Source organism: Pseudophryne corroboree, chromosome 9, assembly GCF_028390025.1.
Source record: "Pseudophryne corroboree isolate aPseCor3 chromosome 9, aPseCor3.hap2, whole genome shotgun sequence".
Taxonomy (NCBI): Eukaryota; Metazoa; Chordata; class Amphibia; order Anura; family Myobatrachidae; genus Pseudophryne; species Pseudophryne corroboree.
The window spans coordinates 264,110,599-264,135,294 of NC_086452.1; the positions used below are offsets into that span (position 1 = coordinate 264,110,599).

A 24,696-nucleotide genomic window follows, 5' to 3' on the forward strand; every position below is an offset into this window, starting at 1 on the left:
AGGGCTATTGGATGACAGGAACACACCAGGGCAGGAACAGCTCACAGGAAGCTCTGGACTCTGGCAGAGCTGAGTACACAGGATTCCAGTATCAGACAGGGCCTGGACACAGATGCAATACTGGACAAGACTCTATTCAGGAACATACAGGTATCTTAGCAGTACGTCTATCACCAGCTCAGAACTGCATAGCCAGCTAGGCAATAAGGGAACACTCCCCAATCAGGATGGCTGGAAGCCAGGCACAAGGTAATTGCACAAACCCCTACAGGTGAGAATTAACCCATAGAAAACAGGCTGCAATTACACAGACTCACCACCGGCGGCCAACAAGAGTCTTCTAAACAGGTACAGGGGAAATCCTGGCATGCAAACAGAATAATACAAAATACATAAACGGAAAGCAAGCAAGAATGAACCACTACTTGTGGTTCATAACATACAGTCCCACATGAGCTTTACCACAATGAGCCGCTGGAGGTGTAGTCCCTTGAGAGTGTCTCTTTGATGTACTCAGAACCAAGCAAGGTTTTTAGGGGTCCTCTCTGCAAAGCGGTGTCCTCCTATCATGGGGAGGATTGGTGGCACTCCAGGTGTAGTCGATCACCTCAATTTCTCTGCAAAATTTAAAGTCCAGTCCTGGTCTGGGCACACATAGGCAGCAATAACTCCAATGGATAATGACCAAACAAGTCTACTGACACGTTTTGCTGCAAGCACTGCAGCTTTATCAAAGGTCCTTTTAAAGCTGCAGTGCTGGCAGCGAAACGCGTCAGTAAACTTTAAATCTTGCAGAGAAATTGAGGTGATCGACTACATCTGGAGTGCCACCAATCCTCCCCATGATAGGAGGACACCGCTTTGCAGTGAGGACCCCTAAAAACCTTGCTTGGTTCTGAGTACATCAAAGAGACACTCTCAAGGGACTACACCTCCAGCGGCTCATTGTGGTAAAGCTCATGTGGGACTGTATTTCTGGTCCATCTCCAGTCTTTCACCCGTTTACTTACCAGTTCATTTCAAATAGGAACGGACCACACCAGACAGGCAGCTATTTGACCTAAATTCATATATAATCATTGACCAGTTTTTGTGGTTTTTAATGTGTTTTAAAATTATGTTTAATTAAATTGTGATTAACTTTATTTTTCACTCAATCCTTCTTATTTATTAGTTAGTTTCACGTCAGCGCTGCTATTGTGTTTTTGTATTTGTATGCCTCTTTGAGTGTGGCTACACCAAGTTTTTAGCAGCAGCATTAGAAACACAACACCTATCAGCGCCTGATCCTTTTTTATCTCTTGGTAAATTTCTTTTCTGCACTGATGAACTGAACCTGGGCTGGCTTCAGGGCATCCCAAACCATTAATTGGATCACCAACGCTTTCTCCAACAGTAGAAATACCCTCTGCACTTCCGTGTCGAGTATCATCCCCAGGAAGGGTAGTCTCCTTATCGGTTCCAAATGTGACTTTGGAAGGTTCAGGATCCACCCATGATCCTGGAGTAGTCGAGTTGAGAGAGCAATACTCTGCAACAACCTCTCCCTGAACAATGCTTTTATCAGCAGATCATTCAGATATGGAATTATGTTTACTCCTTGTCTGCAGAGGAATAGCATCATCTCTGCCATTACCTTGGTGAACACCCTCGGTGCTGTGGAGAGACCAAAAGGTAGTGCCTGGAACTGATAGTGACAATCCAGCAGCGAAAATCTGATATAAGCCTGGTAAGGCGGCCAGATCGGAATGTGAAGATATGCATCCTTGATATCGATGGATACTAGGAATTCCCCCTCCTCCAGACCTGAGATCACCGCTCTCAGAGACTCCATCTTGAATTTGAATTCCCTTACGGGGTTCAATGACTTTAGGTTTAAAATCGGCCTTACCGAACCATCCGGTTTCGGCACCACAAACAGGTTTGAGTAATAACCCTTGTGGTGTAGATGAGGTGGAACTGGGACAATAAAATCTGTTCGGACCAATTTTTTAATGGCTTCCTGTAGGATAGCACTTTCTGTCAATGAAACTTGTAAGCCTGGTATGAAGAATCTGTGAGTTGGGAGTTCCTGAAACTTCAGTCTGTAGCCCTGGGTAACAATGTCTGTCACCCAGGGCTCTAGGCCTGATGACGCCCAGATGTGACTAAAATATTTTAGTCTCACTCCCACCTGCCCGATCTCCAGGCTGGGAGGTCCACCGTCATGCTGAGGATTTTGAGGAAACAGAACCTGGTTTCTGTTCCTGAGAACCTGTTGGTGCAGGTTTTTGGGATTTTCCCCAACCACCCCTAAAGAAGGTGGAAGGGGATTTGGATTTTTTAAATTTTGCGGTCCGAAAGGACTGCACTGTGGATGTAGGATAAGATTTCCTAGTCAGTGGAGCTGCTGAGGGGAGAAAGGTTGACTTACCCGCAGTTGCCGTGGAAATCCACGCATCCAATGCATCCCCAAACAGTGCCAGACCTGTGAAGGGTAGGTTTTCCACACTTTTCTTAGATTCTGCATCCGCAGTCCATTGGCATAGCCAGAGTCCTCTGCGTGCTGAGACCACCATGGAAGTAGCCCTCGCATTGAGCATTCCAAGGTCTTTCATGGCCTCCACCATGAACCCAGCAGAATCCTGTATGTGACGCAAAAACAAATCAATGTCACACCTATCCATAGTATCTAAATCCTCTAGTAATGTGCCTGACCACTTTACTATGGCTTTAGAAATCCACGCACAAGCAATAGTGGACCTTAAAGCCACGCCTGTAGCAGTGTATAGAGATTTGAGCGTAGTCTCAATTTTGCAGTCAGCCGGCACCTTTAGGGCAGTTGAACCAGGGACAGGTAAAAGCACCTTTTTAGACAACCTAGATAGAGAAGCGCCTACTATAGGCGGGTTTTCCCATTTCTTTCTATCTTCCTCAGGGAAAGAAAAAGCAATGAGAATTCTTTTAGGGATCTGGAATTTTTTTCTCTGGGTTTTCCCAGGATTTTTCAAATAAAGAGCTCCGCTCTTTAGAAGCAGGGAAGGTGAGGGAGGATTTCTTATTTCCCATAAAATAAGATTCCTCTTCATGCTCAGGTACCTTCTCAGTAATATGCAAAACATCCTTAATCAACTGTACCCCCTTAGCAAGGGATGAACCCCCCCCCCCCCTCCGCATATCCCCATCACCATCCCCTGTATTAGAGTCGGTATCAGTGTCAACTTGCATAATTTGGGCAAGTGTATGTTTTTCAGGGTATGTAGGTTGGGTATTTGAGGGAGTAGGAGCCGATTGCTGCAAACCCTCTACAGACTTTCTCAAAAACTGCGTCTCTTTCTCATTATGTGACACCCTTGATGAAAACTGTGATATCATTCCCCTTAAAGAATCCACCCATGGGGGTTCGGATTTGGCAGGATGGAAAAGCACAATGCAGTCCTGAGTACATGGGATAGACTTCAGGAGAAGATACACACTCTGCAGCACATGATACAGAGTCCTTAGACATGGTAATGTGGATATATACACTCACACACACATACAGGAAAATGTCAGACACAGTACCTTCAGAGAGTCACAGAGTATAAGGAACCAGCCACACAGCACCCCTGGAGCAGTTATTATGACAAAAAGCCCTGTTCTGACTATTCAACCTTAATAGGTTGAATAGTACTAATTACACACTTCCCTCCTGTCTATAACACCCTGGTACCACAGTAACTGGAGTCAGGTGGAGGGTCAGCGCACCCTGTCAGCGTGCTTCAGCGTTCTGCAGGGAGAGAATGGCGCTGGTGAGTGCCGGATCTGCTCTGAGTAGAAGCCCCGCCCCCTGCAATGGCACGCAGCTTCCCGAACATAAGATGATTATACTGGCCTGAGGTGTTTAGTGCTAACAGCGGGATTAGCTCCTGTTAGCTGTTTTGTCAGTGTAGGGTGATCGCGCTGGCCCAGGACGCCCTCAGCCGTGTCTACATCACAATGTTGCTGAGCCTTCATGGAGCGCATCCTGTCAGAGCTGCGCTCCCACCCTTGTGCCGCCATTCCCGCCGGCAACCCGCTAACCGGGCCGCCGGCGCTGAACTCACCACTCTTCTTTCTTCTGGCTCTGTTAGGGGGTGGCGGCCGTGCTGCGGGAGTGAGCGGTCGAATCGTGGGCTTGCGATCAGCACCCTCAGGTGCTCAGTGTCCTGTCAGCGGAGATAGAGAAACATTAACTTTGAGAATTGGTTCCTACTCCCCCCCTAAGTCCCACGAAGCAGGAAGGCTGTTGCCAGCAGCCTTCCTGAACCTAACAACTCTTAGAAAACAAGAAAACTAGAAAAACTCCTAGGAGCTCCCCTAGCTGTGACCGGCTCCTCCGGGTACATTTTCTAAACTGAGGAGGGGCATGGAGGGAGGAGCCAGCCCACACTATTAAACTCTTAAAGTGCCAGTGGCTCTCAAAGGACCCGTCTATACCCCATGGTACTAAATGGACCCCAGCATCCTGTAGGACGTAAGAGAAATGATTCATACTACTAGGGACGTTTTAACAGAGGAGGGGGCCCCTGTGCACACTCCAGGTGGGCCCCCTCCTCTGCACGGTGCAGTAGTCTCAGCCATGTTCAGGAGACTATTTTCACTATGGCGCATGTGCAGCGGCCATTTTGGATGAGATTTTTGCTGCCACTTCAGCGCTCAATGTGGGACTCTGGAAAGGTATTAATATGGGTGCAATGTGTATGGTGTGGGGCCCCTTCTGGACCCAGGGGCCCTTGTGCACTGCACACATTGCACCCATTATAGAAACGCCAGTGTATACTACTGTAATTTCCTGACTGGGGTAAACTGTTGTTCATTCTAATGTAATAAACTTTTATTGTTTAGCCAGCTGTCCACAGTACACCCACTTTCCTTTTTACTTTGCTATTACATATGTGACTGGTAATGTTGTGATGAGCTCATTGTTTGGATTTTGTGGGTGTTCAGCTAAAACGTGTTTGAGACTTATATTCCCCAAACTCACAATTTAATAGAGTTAAACAAATTGAAAGGAAGTTCAGTAATTTTAATGTTAGGCCTAGACATAGAAAGCAGTGCTAGAACCATTATCCACTATACATGATCCTGTGAAGAGAAGCCAGGAAGGAAGATCTGAAAGTACCATCATAAAAAGTTAATGTGCATTACAGATGTGAAACAGCAGCTAAAAAAATCAACTTTAAAAGCTTTTCTAACTTTCTCGTATTTTTCTTTCCTTTGCAAAACATCAGGACGATGCAAAGATACTTTGTCAACCATTTCTGGGCCCACAACACAAAACACGTATGGTCGTAATGAAGGAGCCTGGATGAAAGATCCACTGGCAAAGGATGACAAAATTTACGTTACCAACTACTACTATGGAAACACTTTAGTTGAATTTCGAAATTTGGACAACTTTAAACAAGGTAAATGTGAAGCTATTCTACAACCTTTCCCCAATAATATTTTGACTTTCTTTATAACCTAGTTGATGACACACATTCGTATCCAAATCCTTCAGCTGTCACTGTGTTCCTGTAAGCCATCTTGGAGGGCTACTAGATTACAAGATAGGACCTCCTTTTGGAGATATCATTCATTGTTTGTCTGATGAGATGAGCTTCTTAAGGCCCATACTCACAGAGAGATTTCTGCAAGAGATGTGTTCTGAGCAATTTATCACGGGAGATGTCCCTTGAACATCCCGGTGTCTAGATCTCCCATACACACGTAAGATCTGTGTTGAGCAATCTGTGCTGAGCAATCTGTGCTGAGCAATCTGTGCTAAACAAAAAAAAAAACCTATTTAAATAGTGGGTTGGTATTATAGTGAGGGGGGTGGGGAGAGTGTGTCTTTTTCTAAACAAAAAAAATACCTTTTTAAATAGTGGGTTGGTATTATAGGGGAGGGGAGGGTGTGTCTTTTTCTGTTGTGTCCGCATCTCTCCTCCTACAAAAAGTGGATCTCTATATTATAACTATAAAGGTTATTTTAGCATAGTCTTGATGGCTATAGTTAATGCTAACTATGAGTTCATATTTGTGGATGTGGGGAAAAATGGAAGAGCATCCGATGGCGGATCAATCAAAGATACTGTGTTTTATGAGAGGCTGCTTTGCAACCAATTAGACCTACCGAAAGCTGAGGACTGCATGCATGGCTTGAATTATGTGTTTGTGGCAGATGAAGCCTTTGCTCTGCACGAGCACATCATGAAACCCTACCCACAAAGGAACTTATCCAAGGAGAAACGCATTTTTAATTATCGGCTCTCAAGGGCCCGCCGCATAGTTGAAAACGCATTTGGGATCTTGAGTAGTAGGTTCAGAATTTTCCACTCTGCTATTGGCCTAAGGGTGGATAAAATAGACTGGGTTGTGTTGGCCTGCTGTGTTCTACACAATTATCTAAGGCGTAAGACTGGCCCAAAATGCCCCCCATCTACTACTCCGGCTAACAACCCTGATGTGGACTCTGCCAGGCTGCCTGCTCAGGCCGACAACTCTGATGTGGACTCTGCCAGGTTGCCTGCTCAGGCTGACAACTCTGATGTGGACTCTGCCAGGTTGCCTGCTCAGGCCGACAACTCTGATGTGGACTCTGCTAGGTTGCCTGGACTTGAAAGGCCACAGTCCACACCTAATCCCACTTTAAAGGCTAGAAAGGTCAGGGACGACTACCTGACCTTTTTTAATGGAGTAGGTGCAGTGGATTGGCAAGACTCCTACATTTAACTGCTTTTATGTTTGATAGACATTACATATGCTTGATTGGTTTTATATTTTATTATATTTTTTTTATTTATTTCCAAAATAAAAATGTATCTTGTTTTAAACTTCTGTTGTCAGAGTATGTACCTGTGTGTGTTTTGCATGTATATTAAAAAACAACGTAGCCATGAGGAACTCTGGGGTCAGGTATACCCAGGACACTTCACGACTGCGTCGTTTTTTGTGGGGGATAAGTGAGGACTAATGGGATCCAACAGTGTGAACCAAGTCAGGCATACCTGTGTGTGCCATCACCCCTGTGTTCCGTCCCAGTCACTGTATCACCTCTGTGTCTGAGGGGGCGCAAATTTACAGTTTGCAGGAGGGCGCCGGACACCATAGCACTGGCCCTGGGAATCAGTATGATATCCCGGCAGCAGGCATCCCGACAGTCATAATCCCAACGTCGGGATGGCGGCCACCGGAATGCCGGCAGCGGCTCGAGCGCAAAGAAGCCCCTTGTGGCTCGCTTTGCTTGCCAAATTTTTAGTCTCCCTCTATGGGTGTCATGGACACCCACAGGGGGAGAATATGTCAGGATTGTGGCTATTGGGAACCCGACGCAGAGATCTTAACCGCATCCCTCTGTAATAAATGTCCCCTTTAACAGTACCTTGAAGGTAGGATTGTCCTCACTTATCTCCCCTTAAAAAAAAAATTTTTTAAGGGGGGATAAGTGAGGACAAATTTGGTCCAACAGCATTCCTATCATAACTCCCCCAAAAATTAAAAATATAATGATAAACCATAAAAAATACACAACACTTCTTTTTTGTTTTGAAAATAATTTACTTATAAAAATATATTAATTTTTAACACTTATGCAACTGGATTCATCGATAAGAATGACCAATATCCCAACGTTCAAAAGTCCAGGACAAAAAACCGACACTATGGTAACTATGAACAACATAAAAGAGTCGAGGCAACATGGAACAATTTGTCCAACGGAAACTAAAAAACTAATTAAAAAAATTATAATTTAATAATTGAAAAAAGTAGCCTCGTCCTCTGGGGGGAGCTGTGTACTCAGCATTGCTGAGTACAATCCAGTGGACAAAGTGCTGGTGGGAGGAGTGGGCAGAGTGGGTGTTGGTGGGGGTCCCGGCGAAAAAAAAGGGCGCTGTGGCGGAGGATTACCCGGCGGATAATAGTATGGTTGGGGATAAGGATACTGGGACTGTGGGGCATTTCGTGCGCGCCGCACAGGATTTGACATTAGATCCAGGTCATCGGATAGGTCATTATCCTCGGCCCTTCTCAATACATCAAATACTATGCGCCTGAAAGTTCTAAAAACAGTTTCGGGCATTACACGTATCTGAGATTCTATCGTGTTTGAAAATTGACGATAGAAGTCTGGTGGCCTATTAAGCATTTCCTCTGCCCGTTGGATAAATTGAACCGTGCTGGAGGATGCAGAATCGGAACTCAATGATGAATTCTTTTGTCTCCGCCTTGGTGGTGCTGTCGACCGAGATGGTGCTGACTCCTCACCACTGAGCTCCAGTTCTGTTGCCTCTGTTGCGGAAGTGTTCATTACCTCCGGGGTAGATTCCTGTAAAAAAAAAAGAAAATAAAACATTAGGGCGTTGATTAAACAATGATAAAGTTGAACATTTTAAAGTGTTTTAACTTACCGGATTAAGGGTCCCCTCTTCCTCTGGCGTCTTAGGAGACTCTTTATCCAGGTTACCCTGTCCATGTAATTTCGCCTCTCTCTCCAAAAGGAACTTCATCTGTTCATAATACCATAGCGTCGGCTGGTAAACATCATCAGTTCCGGCTCCTGAACGTTGAGACTCGATCACGCGTGTGTGTTCCTTCTTGAACACCGTCCGCAAGTTTGCTATCTTCTTCTTCGCCCAAAGTAGATCAGCATCACTGTTATGGGCTTTGCTGTACTCCACCAATTGTCTGTAGGCCTGATCCTTCTTCTGTCTGTTTGAAAAATCCTTGCTACGGACCTTCCACAGACATTCGCTGGCCCGATACACATCAATGAATCCAGTTGTGAACTCCCGGTCCATGTAAGAAGCCATTGCTGTGAGAAAAATAAAACAACACTATTTAAATAACAAGCAAGCAAAAACTTTAATAAAATATGTTGACCCTCGCATTAAAAAAACCATGCCGCTTATACACGTGCTGCGCCAGGAAATGGTGCTTATACACACGCTGCGCCAGGTAAAGCCGCTTATACACACATTGCAACCAGGTAAAGCCACTTAAGCACCACAAACATATAGTAACACCCCCTATCCCCCCCCCCCCCCCGCCTGCTAATACAGCTTCAAAGCACATTAAGCAGCCTGTCTAATCATACGGATACATCCATCTTCTCCTAGACCGCTATCACCAGCCGCATCACACTCCCCCATATATGTATCGCTCGATACACAGGACAGCCTCATAAAAACATAATTAATAACAACCCCCCCCCCACCCGGCTGTTAATACAGCCCACACTCCAGTGGCGTGTGGCGAGGTCAGTGGCTGGTGAGGCACTACAGCCATAATGTTCGCCGAATCCTGCCGATGACCCCCTACTGCCGCCGAGCCAATGCCCGCTACTGCCCCTGTGCCGATGCCCGCTGCCACCGCCAATGGCTTACAAACTCGCCCACCATCAACTTACCCAGCCCTCCACCCAGGGCCGGTGCTAGGGTGTTCGGCGCCCCCCCCTGCAAACTATAAATTTGCGCCCTCCCATATTCCTTTGGCGCGCACCGGGAAAAGGGGTGTGGTCTCACAAGTAAGGAGCATAGCCACACAATAGTACCCCCATTCCAAATTACGCCACAATGTAGCACAATCTTATTCATCATATACGTAATGCCCCACAAGTAGTAGTAGCATCCTTATACATAGTGCACCCCCAGTAGTAGTAGCGTCCTTATACGTAAGGCCCCCCAAGTAGTAGTATTATTGTTATATCTAATGCCCCCCAAGTAATAGTAGCATCCTATACATAATGCTCCCCCCAAGTAGTAGTATCTTCCTTATACGTAATGACCCCCCTAGTAGTAGCATTGTTGCACGTAATGGCCCCCCCATTAGTAGCGTTGTTACACGTAATGGCCCCCCCATTAGTGGACATTAATTAGTGGACATTCCCCATTAATGGAGAAGGGTCTGAATGGGTTAAAAAAAAAAATGCGTGAGGTCCCCCCTCCTAAGTATAACCAGCCTCGGGCTCTTTGAGCCGGTCCTGGTTGTTTAAATACTGGGAAAAAAATTGGACAGGGGTTCCCCGTATTTAGACAACCAGCACCGGGCTCTTAGTCCGGTCCTGGTTCCAAAAATACGGGGGACAAAAGATGTAGGGGTCCCCCGTATTTTTAAAACCAGCACCGGGCTCCACTAGCCAGGGACATAATGCCACAGCCGGGGGACACATTTATGTAGGTCCCTGCGGCCGTTGCATTACCCCCCCCAACTAGTCACACCTGGCCGGGGTTCCCTGGAGGAGTGGGGACCCCTTAAATCAAGGGGTCCCCCCCTTCAGGCACCCAAGGGCCAGGGGTGAAGCCCGAGGCTGTCCCCAGCACCCCTGGGCGGTGGGTGCCGGGCTGATAGCCATGAGTATGTAAAAAAAAAGAATATTGTTTTTTGTTGTGGAACTACAAGGCCCAGCAAGCCTCCCCCGCTTGCTGGTACTTGGAGAACCTCAAGTACCAGCATGCGGGGAAATAACGGGCCCGCTGGTACCTGTAGTTCTACAACAACAAAAATACCCAAATAAAAACACAACACACACACCGTGAAAGTAAAAATTTATTAAATACACACTTACACACTCACACATACTTACCTACATCCCACGCCGGTCACGTCCACTTGTCCAGTAGAATCCAATAGGGGTACCTGTAACAATGAGAGACAGATTACTTACCTACATCCCACGCCGGTCACGTCCACTTGTCCAGTAGAATCCAATAGGGGCACCTGTAAAAATTAAAATTACACTGACAAACGAAGTAATCCACAGGAGGAGAGAGATAGAGAGAGAGAAATAGAGAGAAATTAATGAATATTATGCAATCACTGATGTGGGAGGACGTTAGCACAGACAGGGGGGAGTGCTGCTACTGGCTGGGAGGACGGAGCCGGGGGAGGAACGAGGGGGGAGGGGAAATTCCTACCCAGCCACCGCACACATGCGCCGCGCCGGAAGAGGCAGTTATTATTAATGTACTGCCGGGGTGGGGGGGGCTGGGTGTGACACTGTTATTATTAATATACTACCAGCGGGGGAGGGGGGGAGGGGCGGGGGCACCGTTATTGATGTTAACTTGGCTGTATGTATTTACAGCCGGGGGGTGGGGTGACACCATTATTATTAATGTACTACTAGCCGGTTGGGGGGGGGGGGGGAGAGACCATTATTATTGATGTTAACTGGGCACTTGTGTGGGTTGTATTAACAGCCGTGTGGGGGGGGTTCACTACGATCTGCCGGCGACCAGCATACCGGCGCCGGGAGCCCGACAGCCGGCATACCGACACTTATTCGACCCCCCTGGAGGGAGAATAAAATAGTGTGGTGCGCCACCGTGCCCGTAGCGTGGTGAGCGCAGCGAGCCCGCAAGGGGCTCATTTGCGCTCGCCACACTGTCGGTAAGCCGGCGGCCGGCCTCCCGGCGCCGGTATGCTGGTCGCCGGCAGATCGTAGTGAACCCCCCCCACACGGCTGTTAATACAACCCACACAAGTGCCCAGTTAACATCAATAATAATGGTCTCTCCCCCCCCCCCCCACCGGCTAGTAGTACATTAATAATAATGGTGTCACCCCACCCCCCGGCTGTAAATACATACAGCCCAGTTAACATCAATAACGGTGCCCCCCCCCCGCCCCTCCCCCCCTCCCCCGCTGGTAGTATATTAATAATAACAGTGTCACACCCAGCCCCCCCCCCCCGACCCCGGCAGTACATTAATAATAACAGTGTCACACCCCCCCCACCCCGGCAGTATATTAATAATAACAGTGTCACACACACACACCCTGTAAATACATGCATGAAAATGGTGTGTGTGTGTGTCCCCCCTCACGGCTGTTAATACAGCCCGGTCGATAACAAGGGGCTCAGCGCACCGCACGCAAACACCCCCCCCCCCCCCCCCGGCACCCATCAATGCCGTTTATGCTGCCCACAGCGCACCCGTTGGCACTTACCGTTTTGCTGCTGCTGACGTGCGTTGCGCTGGCTGGCTGTAGCTGGTGTGACTCTAGTCTGTGGTGGTGAAGCAGGAGACGGAGACGGAGGCGGGACCAGCAGGGGAAAAGGACGAAGGCGGGACCAGGAGAGGCAGGAGGCGGAGGTTGGACCCGGCAGAGGACGGAGTGGCAGAGGAGAGTGACGTACATCGCTGTAGCACGTCGCTCATTCTGTACACACGAGCGATGTGCTAAGCGACAGGCCAATCTACAATCAGCGATAGCGATGCGCGGGGCTGCGCATCGCTATCGCTTTATGGCATACACACTGAGATATGTATGCTTAATTTCTAAGCAATCTAGTCAGATTGCTTAGATTTTAAGCACAGATCTCTCCGTGTGTACCCCCCTTTAGAAAAGTGTGTGTTTGTTAAGATCAGTCTAAGGCAGGGGTGGGGAACCTCCGGCCCGCGGGCCGTATAAGGCCCGCAAAGCCGTTTGGTCCGGCCCACCCGCTCCTCTCACTGAGACACGCCACCGCACAGTCCGGCGGCAGCGTGTCTCAGCTGTCACCACACAGAGGAGAGCGCGGCTATTGTCGGGCGGCGGCGTGTAGGACTTGAAACCAGCCGCCGGTTTGTGAGCCAATCAGAGCTTGCGGACCGGCAGCCAATCAGGAGCCGCGGCTGTCGGTCCGCGAGCTCTGATTGGCTCTCGAACCGGCGGCTGGTTTCAAGACTTACACGCCGCCGCCCAACATAGCCGCGCTCTCCTCCGTGTCCCCGCCGAAAGGAGCGGTAAGCGGGACGGGGACGGGGGGGCATCTGTATACCTGGCACTGTGGGGGGGCATCTGTATACCTGGCACTGTGAGGGGCATTTGTATACCTGGCACTGTGGGGGCATCTGTATACCTGGCACTGTGGGGGCATCTGTATACCTGGCACTGTGGGGACATCTGTATACCTGGCACTGTGAGGGGCATTTGTATACCTGGCACTGTGGGGACATCTGTATACCTGGCACTGTGGGGGCATTTGTATACCTGGCACTGTGGGGGCATCTGTATACCTGGCACTGTGGGGACATCTGTATACCTGGCACTATGAGGGGCATTTGTATACCTGGCACTGTGGGGGCATCTGTATACCTGGCACTGTGTGGACATCTGTATACCTGGCACTGTGGGGGGCATTTGTATACCTGGCACTGTGGGGGCATTTGTATACCTGGCACTGTGGGGGCATTTGTATACCTGGCACTGTGGAGGCATCTGTATAGCTGGCACTGTGAGGGGCATTTGTATACCTGGCACTGTGGGGGCATCTGTATACCTGGCACTGTGGGGGCAATTGTGGATCGGGCACTGCACTATTGGGGGCATATGTGTATCACGTCCCATTTTAACTGGCCACACCCATTTTTTTGGCGCGCGCGGGGGCAGACTTGTATGGCCCCCAAAGGATTTTATAAATATCCAAATGGCCCTCGGTAGAAAAAAGGTTCCCCACCCCTGGTCTAAGGAATCAATTGGCTCTTCGCACAATGAAGAACGGCTATTAGCCAGACTTACGGTACATCCAGACACGCTATTTGTTCAGCCCCATAGGGTTGCATAAAAAAATCTGTGAGTCCATGGCAAGATCGGGCCGCAGGGGGAGTGAGTTGCGGTGCATTTGCAATGGCAGTGCACCCACCTCGCACATAGTAGGATTGATCCCAAAGAAATTAAAATCAGTAATTGTGTCTTTAACTGAACTATTTGTGTTTAATAATGCAGGGATTGACATTGGTGGGACTACAGTACAACTGACCTTTAACATTGTTTGCTCTCTTGGATATACAGTACCTAAAACCTGGACCGTTGGGGTGCCTTGAGGACTGTGTTTGAAAACCTCTACTGTAAACAATAGCGCACTTCATTTAATTAATTTAAATATAGTTTGATATCAGTTAATTCATAATGCATATTGCTTAGTTATGGATGGCATAGTGGTTAGCATTACTATCTCACAGCACTGAGTTTTGAGTTAATTTGTCACCATGGCCCATCTGTGTGTTGGTACATTCTTTCTGTGCTTGCGTGGGTTTCTTCCAGGTGCTCCAGTTTCATCCCACACTCTTAAACTACACTGGTAGGTTAATTGGATAATGACAAAAAATAACCCTAGTGTACGATTATAAACTTCACTGGGCTAGGAACTGATGCGACCAGAGATTCTCTGTAAAGTGCTACAGAAAAAGTATGTGCTACTTTATTTAAATAAGTGGTAATAAATAATACAGATGTAGCCACCTTTATCTTGACTGGCTGAGGCGTTTGTCCCGATCGAGCATACGCAGCGTACAAGGGCGTAGGGAGGCGCGCCTAGTCACAGAGAGGCGTACCTAATCGCACGGAGGCAGACAGAGCGTTTGGCGTTACCTTTACGTGTAATACCTGCGATCATCCACCAGATGTCGCCTTTTACAATCACCACTGTGCATGCGTGTGGTCTCCCGTAAAATACAATACTGAAATATATAATAAGGACTACTTTACTAAGCGTCTCATTACGCTGCATACAGTAAATACTCATTATGCTGCATTTTTTAATACAGTAAATACTCATTATGCTGCATTATTTAATACAGTATATACGGTACAGACGCAAATAGTACAGCGTGCAGTATATGATCCATCTACAGTACTTTATGAATATGTGAGCGTCCAAGTCCCGCAGACAAAACAACATAAAACCAGTAGTGTACACTGTCGCAAATGGACGTGTTAGAAGTTCACTATTGCCTCTTGAGATTAGGAATTTTGTACAGTATGTTAGCGTCCTAATCCCATAGCCATTACAGCATAATCAAAACCAATGGCTTTATTCATCTGTCTGCGGCGAAGTGGTGAAGTATTCCGCTTCCTATACTCAGAGTCCCGAGTTCGATTTCTAAAGTGCGAATGCATGTTAGTTTTTTCCAGACACTTTATTATTTTTTTATTCACATAAACCAGGGCAAAGCTGCAGGAGCGGTTCTGTTAAGGTTCTATGCACCGTACAGTACACATACAATTCTGCAGACTCAATTGAAATGGCTACCACCTATGACTCCTTGCTCCACGGAGGCCCTAGGCTACGGAGCAAGTAACAGTCCAGATTTTGCAGGCTATGGGGCAATGCTGAAGGAGCGTCACAATCCCCTAGCTAAAATACACAAAGGGGATAGGACTAAGCGAGGTATATGCACATAAAGATACACTGCAAAGTTCCCCATGGTTTTGATTATGCCTTTTCTTTGAACACAGTATTTTCGACTGCCTCGCCCTACACCCATCCCACTTTCCCCTTCCCCCCTGGGAGCCTGCAAAGTACATGCAGTAGACAGGGAGGGAGTTCCAATCAGGTTACAAGACGTGCAACAGTATACAGTACTACTGTATGTAGGAAAATCCCCCGCCCACTCTGATTTATGTGAAACCTGTGTGCACCCATCCATTGAATGTATAACAAAGAAAAATAATAATAATAAAGTGAATGTTACAGGAACACATTAAAAAAAGGTTGGCACTTCCTTCCCATTGGTGTTGGTTTATGCCTTAGGGGACTCGGACGCAAATACTTGTATTTGAAAAGCACGTATTTTCCACTGCCTCTCCCTACCCCCATTGCCCTTCCCCCCTGGGAGCCTGCACAGGTCATGCAGTGGACAGGGAGGGAGTTCAGGTCAGGTACAATACACAAATGCCGACAATCTACAGTACTGTGTTGCTCAGTTAGTTGCGTCGGAATACACTGTTTATACTCATTACCGCTGTGTATTTGTATATAGCGGAATGAATCACTGCTGCAGATTTACTTTGATTTATGTGAAACCTGTGTGCACCCTTTCATTGAATGTATAACAAAGCAGTGGCGCACCCAGGGGGGGTTTCCGAGCACCCAGAAACCCCCCTCCACTAAAAAAAAAAAATTTTTTTTTTTTTTTTTTTTAGCTGCATGAGTATTATTAATGGCTGTCTAGCGTCCTCTGCAGCCTGCTGTCTTCCTGGTGGCACTTGTAAGTGCAATAAAAGTTTACTTTATTTTAATTATAGTACATATATATATCCATGTGCATACATATATTCATATGTATATACATACATACATATAAACACACACACATATGATATATATATATATACATGTGTATATATATATATATATGTACTGTATGTGTGTGTACACATATATATATATATATATGTATGCATGTTTAATATGCTATGTATATGTGTATATGTATGTGTGTATATATATATATATATATATATATATGTGTGTATACAAACGGTGTTGAAGGCGGCACTCAAAGACTTGCACAAATAGTGAAAAAAACATCCATGTGCGGATGCTGTTTTAATGCGTGTTACGTTTCGGGGACGTATCCCCTTCCTCAGACAGTGATAAAGTGCATCAGTACAAGTATAAATACATATAACAATTAGTGCCACTTACCCCCTTTCCATGACACTCAGCTGCGTGCCTCGCGGTGTTCCAGACCTCCCTCGTCCCGCACTTCCGGTCTCTACGTTACCAGAGGTCAGGAAGTGACGTAACTGGGCCAGTCGGTTACCATGACGACGCGCCGCGAGCTGTCATGTAGGAAGGAAAAAACATAAACAATACCTAAATTCATAACATCTAGATACTAGATAAGTATAATACACATTGTGAAAAACAATCCTGTGTAATAACATGAAACACTTAGACATACATACAAAGATGCGCTCAATATGAGCTAGAGTATGCCAGAAAACCAAAATGTGTAGACCTAAAAAGTGCAATGTGTAAATAAAATACCTGCACTGGACAGCGTGACACAAAAACCTGCAATGTGACCTAATGTCACTTATCTATTTCATGTAAATGTCTTCTTTCACCTTTTTAGTACAGAAAAAGAATTTTTTATTTTGTAAACAACTGTGGTTGCCATAATATATGGCACTTTTGCCAGCTGCAAAAAACACCTTTCAGCTCGGCCTTTCTAAGGAAGCAATTGGGTAACTATTCTGACTATACCTTCTATTAAAGAAATGTTGTGACCCCAGCTTATATGTGTGCACCTGATGATTTTTCGTACTGCCTAACACCCCATTACAGAAAATTGATAAGCCCCAGGGTTTCATTAAGTCCCCTTGGAGCCAAACAGTCAAGCTTAAAAATCCATTTGGATTCTAATTGGAGCAATTTCTTGCCCCTGTCACCACCGCGTATGGAGGCAGGGACATGGTCTACCGCTTTATATCTAAGGCTAGCCAGATTATGTCGCAAGGAGGCAAAGTGACGGGCTACCGGTTGGTCACTTGTACCCGATGCTATCGCTGCCCGTATAGCCGACCTGTGTTGTGTAAGCCTCACTTTCAGTTGACATTCGGTCTTTCCAACATAGTATAGCCCACAAGGGCATACTATGACATATATTACGAACTTTGTAGTGCACGTTAATGGCCACCTTATTTTCAGCCTCTTACCAGTCTGTGGGTGCGGTATGGTGTCGCCAATAAGCATAAAGGAACAAGTTGTGCATCCTAAGCATTTGAAACATCCGTTCTTTCTACTTAGAAAATTTCTGGATGCTTTTGGTTGACAGAAACCTGTTACATCTGTTTTGACAATCATGTCCTTGATGTTTCTGCTACGAGTCAACCAAAAGCATCCAGAAATTTTCTAAGTAGAAAGAACGGATGTTTTAAATGCTTAGGATGCACAACTTGTTCCTTTATGCTTATTGGCGACACCATACCGCACCCACAGACTGGTAAGAGGCTGAAAATAAGGTGGCCATTAACGTGCACTACAAAGTTCGTAATATATGTCATAGTATGCCCTTGTGGGCTATACTATGTTGGAAAGACCGAATGTCAACTGAAAGTGAGGCTTACACAACACAGGTCGGCTATACGGGCAGCGATAGCATCGGGTACAAGTGACCAACCGGTAGCCCGTCACTTTGCCTCCTTGCGACATAATCTGGCTAGCCTTAGATATAAAGCGGTAGACCATGTCCCTGCCTCCATACGCGGTGGTGACAGGGGCAAGAAATTGCTCCAATTAGAATCCAAATGGATTTTTAAGCTTGACTGTTTGGCTCCAAGGGGACTTATTGAAACCCTGGGGCTTATCAATTTTCTGTAATGGGGTGTTAGGCAGTACGAAAAATCATCAGGTGCACACATATAAGCTGGGGTTACAACATTTCTTTAATGGAAGGTATAGTCAGAATAGTTACCCAATTGCTTCCTTAGAAAGGCCGAGCTGAAAGGTGTTTTTTGCGGCTGGCAAAAGTGCCATATATTATGGCAACCACAGTTGTTTACAAAATAAAAAATTCTTTTTCTGTACTAAAAAGGTGAAACAAGACATTTACATGAAATAGATAAGTGACATTAGGTCACATTGCAGGTTTTTGTGTCACGCTGTCCAGTGCAGGTATTTTATTTACACATTGCACTTTTTAGGTCTACACATTTTGGTTTTCAGGCATACTCTAGCTCATATTGAGCGCATCTTTGTATGTATGTCTAAGTGTTTCATGTTATTACACAGGATTGTTTTTCACAATGTGTATTATACTTATCTAGTATCTAAATGTTATGAATTTAGGTATTGTTTATGTTTTTTCCTTCCTACATGACAGCTCGCGGCGCGTCGTCATGGTAACCGACTGGCCCAGTTACATCACTTCCTGACCTCTGGCAACGTAGAGACCGGAAGTGCGGGACGAGGGAGGTCTGGAACACCGCGAGGCACGCAGCTGAGTGTCATGGAAAGGGGGTAAGTGGCACTAATTGTTATATGTATTTATACTTGTACTGATGCACTTTATCACTGTCTGAGGAAGGGGATACGTCCCCGAAACGTAACACACATTAAAACAGCATCCGCACATGGATGTTTTTTTCACTATTTGTGCAAGTCTTTGAGTGCCGCCTTCAACACCTTTTGTATATTTGGGTGGGCATGTCCCACAGGGAAGGCTCCCTAGCAAGACAAACACAGCAGGAGTGCCGGAGCCGAGCAGTCGTATATATATGTGTGTATATATATATGTGTAGATATATATATATATATATATATATATATATATATACACACACACACACAGACACACTCGTTTTACGGATCCAGCATATACTGGGTCACCTCAGTCCCCACCCCCGTGATTGGCTCCGCCCAGTTCTGGAAACCCCCCCATGCAAATCCTGCGTTTGCCACTGCAAAGAAAAACAATAATAAAGTGAATGTCACGGGAACATATAAAAAAAAAAAAGGTTGGCACTTTGGGACTCAAAGCTGGGACTCTCAGTGTGGGAGGTAAGAGCCTTCATCGCTAGGTTGGTATAGAAGAGGAGACAATTAGCTACCAGAGGGTACCAACCCCAAGTTTCTGTGACCCCCACAAGGCTCATGGCAAGCGTCGGAACCCATGGTGGGTCTGAATTAACGGGCCTATTATAGTCTATGGGAAAATGGGTCCACTTTGCGTACTGATATCTCTGGTTCTGGGTGTCCCAGAGACTCGGGACTGGTACCATTTAAAAGAGGAGACTCTTGGCTTTCAGGGCAGACCAACGACTAGTTTATGTGACACTGGAAAGGGAAACAGTAAGCAACCGTGTATCGGGTCCCCTCCAGTTGTCCGCCTAGCTTGCACAGGATGCAGGGTTTCTGGCTAGATAGGAAATACTGTATAGAAATGCTAAGCATGGTAATTTGACATCCAGGAACATAGGGAGGAGTTCCTGGATGCCACATCACTGTACTTAGTATCTATGTACAGTATTTTCTATTAGGGTACTAAATAGCTGTTCGTGCTAATTAGTACCCTAATAGAAAATACTATACAGAGAAACTAAGGATGGTGATTTGGCAACCAGGAACTGAGGGAGGAGCTTTTATCTCTCTACATTATACATAGAAAGATCAAAACTGCCACTGTACGTTACAAGCTGCTTGTGCTAATTAGTACACTAGTAGAACATACTGTACAGAGATACTACAGACAGTGATTTGGCATCCAGGAACTTAGGGAGAAGCTTTTATCTCTCTCCAATATACTTAGAAAGATTACAGTGGAGAGAGATAAAAGCTCCTCCCTAAGGTTCCTGGATGCCAAATCACTGTACTTAGTATCTCTGTACAGTATTTTCTACTAGTGTACTAATTAGCACGAACAGCTTGTAACGTACAGTGGCAAGTTTAATCTTTCTATGTATAATATAGAGAGATAAAAGCTTCTCCCTAAGTTCCTGGTTGCCAAATCACCGTCCTTAGTATCTCTGTATTGTATTTTCTATTAGGGTACTAATTAGCACGAACCGCTATTTAGTACCCTAATAGAACATACTGTACATAGATACTAAGTACGGTGATTTGACATCCAAGAACTTACTTAGGAGCTTTTATCTCTCTTCATTATACATAGAAAGATTAAACTTGCCACTGTACGTTACAAGCTGTTCGTGCTAATTAGTACCCTAATAGAACATACTGTACAGAGATACTAAGGACAGTGATTTGGCATCTAGGAACTTAGGGAGGAGCTTTTATCTCTCCATTATACATAGAAAGATTAAACTTGCCACTGTACGTTACAAGCTGTTCGTGCTAATTAGTACACTAGAAGAACATACTGGGGACTCGGACTCATACAGTACTTGCTTTTCAAAAGCACGGTATTTTCCACCACCTGCCGCTAGCCCATCGCCCTTCCCCCCTGGGAGCCTGCACTGGTCATGTAGTAGACAGGGAGGGAGTTATTCACATAAACCAGGGCAAAGCTGCAGGAGCGGATGTACTGTTAAGGTTCTATGCACCATACGGTACGCATACAATTCTGTAGCAGGGCAGACTCAGTTGAAATGGCTACCACCTGTGACTCCTTGCCCCATGGAGGCCCTCGGCTATGGAGCAAGTAACAGCACAGATTTTGTAGGTCACGGGGCAATGCTGAAGAAGCGTCAGAATCCCCTAGCTAAAATACACAGGGTCGATAGGGATAAGCGAGGTCTATGCACTTAATGATACACTGCAAAGTTCCCCATAGTTTTGATTATGCCTTTTCTTTGAACACGGTATTTTCCACTGTCTCGCCCTACCCCTATCCCACTTTCCCCTTCCCCCCTGGGAGCCTGCAAAGTACATGCAGTAGACAGGGAGGGAGTTCAGATCAGGTTACAAGACATGTGCAACGGTATACTACTGTATGTAGGAAAATCCCCCGTCCACTCTGATTTATGTGAAACCTGTGTGCACCCTTCCATTGAATGTATAACAAAGAAAGAAAAAAATAATAAAGTGAATGTTACAGGAACACATTAAAAAAAGGTTGGCACTTCCTTCACATTGGTGTTGGTTTATACCTTAGGGGTCTCGGATGCAAATACTTGTATTTGAAAAGCACGTATTTTCCACTGCCTCTCCCTACCCCCATTGCCCTTCCCCCCTGGGAGCCTGCACAAGTCATGCAGTGGACAGGGAGGGAGTTCAGGTCAGGTACAATACACAAATGCCGACAATCTACAGTACTATGTTGCTCAGTTAGTTGCGTCGGAATACACTGGTTTATACTCATTACTGCTGTGTATTTGTATATATAGCGGAATGAATCGCTGCTGCAGATTTACTTTGATTTATGTGAAACCTGTGTGCACCCTTTCATTGAATGTATAACAAAAAAAAATAATAATAAAGTGAATGTCACGGGAACATATAAAAAAAAAAGGTTGGCACTTTGGGACTCAAAGCTGGGACTCTCAGTGTGGGAAGTGGGAGCCTTCATCGCTAGGTTGGTATGGAAGAGGAGGCAATTAGCTACTGGATGGTACCAACCCCAAGTTTCTGTGACCCCCACAAGGCTCATGGCAAGCGTCGGAACCCATGGTGGGTCTGAATTAACGGGCCCATTATAGTCTATGGGAAAATGGGTCCAATTTGCGTACTGATATCTCTGGTTCTGGGTGTCCCAGAGACTCGGGACTGGTACCATTTAAAAGAGGAGACTCTTGGCTTTCAGGGCAGACAAACCACTAGTTTATGTGACACTGGAAAGGGAAGCAGTAAGCAACCGTGTATCGGATCCCCTCCAGTTGTCCGCCTAGCTTGCACAGGATGCAGGGTTTCTGCCTAGATAGGAAATACTGTACAGAAATGCTAAGCATGGTAATTTGACATCCAGGAACATAGGGAGGAGTTTATCTCTCTCCATTATACTTAGAAAAATTACACTTGCCACTGTACGTTACAAGTTGTTCGTGCTAATTAGTACACTAGTAGAACATACTGTACAGAGACACTAAGTACAGTGATTTGGCATCCACGAATTTAGGGAGGAGCTTTAATCTCTCTCTATTGTAATCTTTCTAAGCATAATGGAGAGAGGTAAAAGCTCCTCCCTAAATTCCTGGATGCCAAATTGCCGTCTAGAGTATCGCTGTACTCTATGTTCTAATAGTGTACTAATTAGCACGAACAGCTTGTAACGTACAGTGTCAAGATTAATCTTTCTATGTATAATGGAGAGATAAAAGCTCCTCACTAAGTTCCTAGATGCCAAATCACCATCCTTAGTGTCTCTGTACAGTATGTTCTACTAGTGTACTAATTAGCACGAACAGCTTTTAACTGGATGTCAAATCACCGTATTTAGTATCTCTGCACAGTATGTTCTATTAGGGTACTAATTAGCACGGACAGCTTGTAACATACAGCGGCAAATTTAATCTTTCTATATATAATGGAGAGATATAAATGCTCCTCAGTAAGTTCCTGGATGCCAAATCACCGTACTTAGTATCTCTGTACAGTATGTTCTATTAGGGTACTAATTAGCTGTTCATGCTAATTAGTACCCTTATAGAAAATACTATACAGAGAAACTAAGGATGGTGATTTGGCAACCAGGAGCTTAGGGAGGAGCTTTTATCTCTCTACATTATACATAGAAAGATCAAACCTGCCACTGTACGTTACAAGCTGTTCGTGCTAATTAGTACACTAGTAGAACATACTGTACAGAGATACTAAGTACAGTGATTTGGCATCCACAAACTTAGGGAGGAGCTTTAATCTCTCTCCATTGTAATCTTTCTATGTTTAATGGAGAGAGATAGAAGCTCCTCCCTAAATTTCTGGGTGCCAAATTGCCATCCTTAGTATCTCTGTACAGTATGTTCTACTAGTGTACTAATTAGCACGAACAGCTTGTAACGTACAGCGGCAAGTTTAATCTTTCTATGTATAATATAGAGAGATAAAAGCTCCTCAGTAAGTTCCTGGTTGCCAAATCACTGTCCTTAGTATCTCTGTATAGTATTTTCTATTAGGGTACTAATTAGCAAAAACAGCTAATTAGTACCCTAATAGAACATACTGTACAGAGATACTAAGGACGGTGATTTGGTATCCAGGAACTTACTGAGGAGCTTTTATCTCTCTCCATTATACATAGAAAGATTAAACTTGCCGCTGTATGTTACAAGCTGTTCGTGCTAATTAGTACCCTAATAGAACATACTGTACAGAGATACTAAGGATGGTGATTTGGCATCCAGTTAAAAGCTGTTCGTGCTAATTAGTACACTAGTAGAACATACTGTACAGAGATACTAAGGACGGTGATTTTGGCATCTAGGAACTTAGGGAGGAGCTTTTATCTCTCCATTATACATAGAAAGATTAAACTTGCCACTGTACATTACAAGCTGTTCGTGCTAATTAGTACACTAGCAGAACATACTGGGGACTCGGACTCATACAGTACTTGCATTTCAAAAGCACAGTATTTTCCACCGCCTGCCACTAGCCCATTGACCTTCACCCCTGGGAGCCTGCACAGGTCATGCAGTAGACAGGGAGGGAGTTATTCACATAAACCAGGGCAAAGCTGCAGATGCCGTTGTACTGTTAAGGTTCTATGCCCCATACGGTAAACATACAATTCTGTAGCAGGGCAGACTCAATTGAAATGGCTACCGCCTGTGACTCCTTGCCCCGTGGAGGCCCTCGGCTATGGAGCAAGTAACAGCACAGATTTTGTAGGTCACGGGGCAATGCTGAAGGAGCGTCGGAATTCCCTAGCTAAAATACACAGGGTCAATAGGGTTAAGCGAGGTCTATGCACATAATTCTACAAAACGGGGGTTCATGTGCCTTGGACATTTTGTCACTTTGTGATGTGATGGGGTCTGGTGTATCGTTATGTGCATGCGCTTATTCCTATCGACCCTGTGTATTTTAGCTAGGGGATTCTGACGCTCCTTCAGCAATGGCCCGTTCTTTAAACACGGTATTTTCCACTTCCTCACCCTACCCCCATCCCACTTTCCCCTTCCCCCCTGGGAGCCTGCACAGTTCATGCAGTAGACAGGTAGGGAGTTTTGATCAGGTTACAAGACAAGATTTATGTGAAACCTGTGTGCACCCTTCCATTGAATCTATAACAAAGAAAAAAATAATAATAAAGTGAATGTCACAGGAACTCGGACGTGTATTTCAAAAGCACAGTGTTTATGCATTGTACATACTTCCTTTTACACAAATACTTGCGTCTCCATACACAATCTTGCATCTGCATACACAAGTGTTTTAACATGTTCGTTTGTGTCTGTATAAACTATTTATTTATATTGAGAACTCTAACCGTCTGACCATTGGTCACCATCTATAAATATTACAGTCGTCACTGATCATTTGCCAGAGCTGTAGATCAATCCGCCGCTATATGATCGAAAGTACTGGATTAGTGGAGCATT

General features: G+C 45.4%; 2 protein-coding genes across 2 annotated transcripts in view; one reads left to right on the plus strand and one right to left on the minus strand.

Moving 5' to 3' along the window:
* The window catches only part of OLFML2B (olfactomedin like 2B), a 296,438-nt gene that overhangs the window by 247,716 nt on the left and 24,026 nt on the right, over nucleotides 1–24,696 (plus strand). Inside the window, exon 7 of the mRNA XM_063940271.1 lies at nucleotides 5,232–5,408. Within this exon, the coding sequence (XP_063796341.1) occupies nucleotides 5,232–5,408 (177 nt within the window). The remainder of the gene's footprint in view (nucleotides 1–5,231; nucleotides 5,409–24,696) is intronic.
* On the minus strand, nucleotides 7,704–8,821 carry LOC134957984 (uncharacterized). Its single transcript, XM_063940272.1, has 2 exons — nucleotides 8,394–8,821; nucleotides 7,704–8,311 (listed from the first exon to the last, which is right to left on the minus strand). The coding sequence occupies exons 1-2, from the start codon at nucleotides 8,793–8,795 to the stop codon at nucleotides 7,736–7,738; spliced, it is 978 nt and encodes a 325-aa protein (XP_063796342.1). The 5' UTR covers nucleotides 8,796–8,821; the 3' UTR covers nucleotides 7,704–7,735.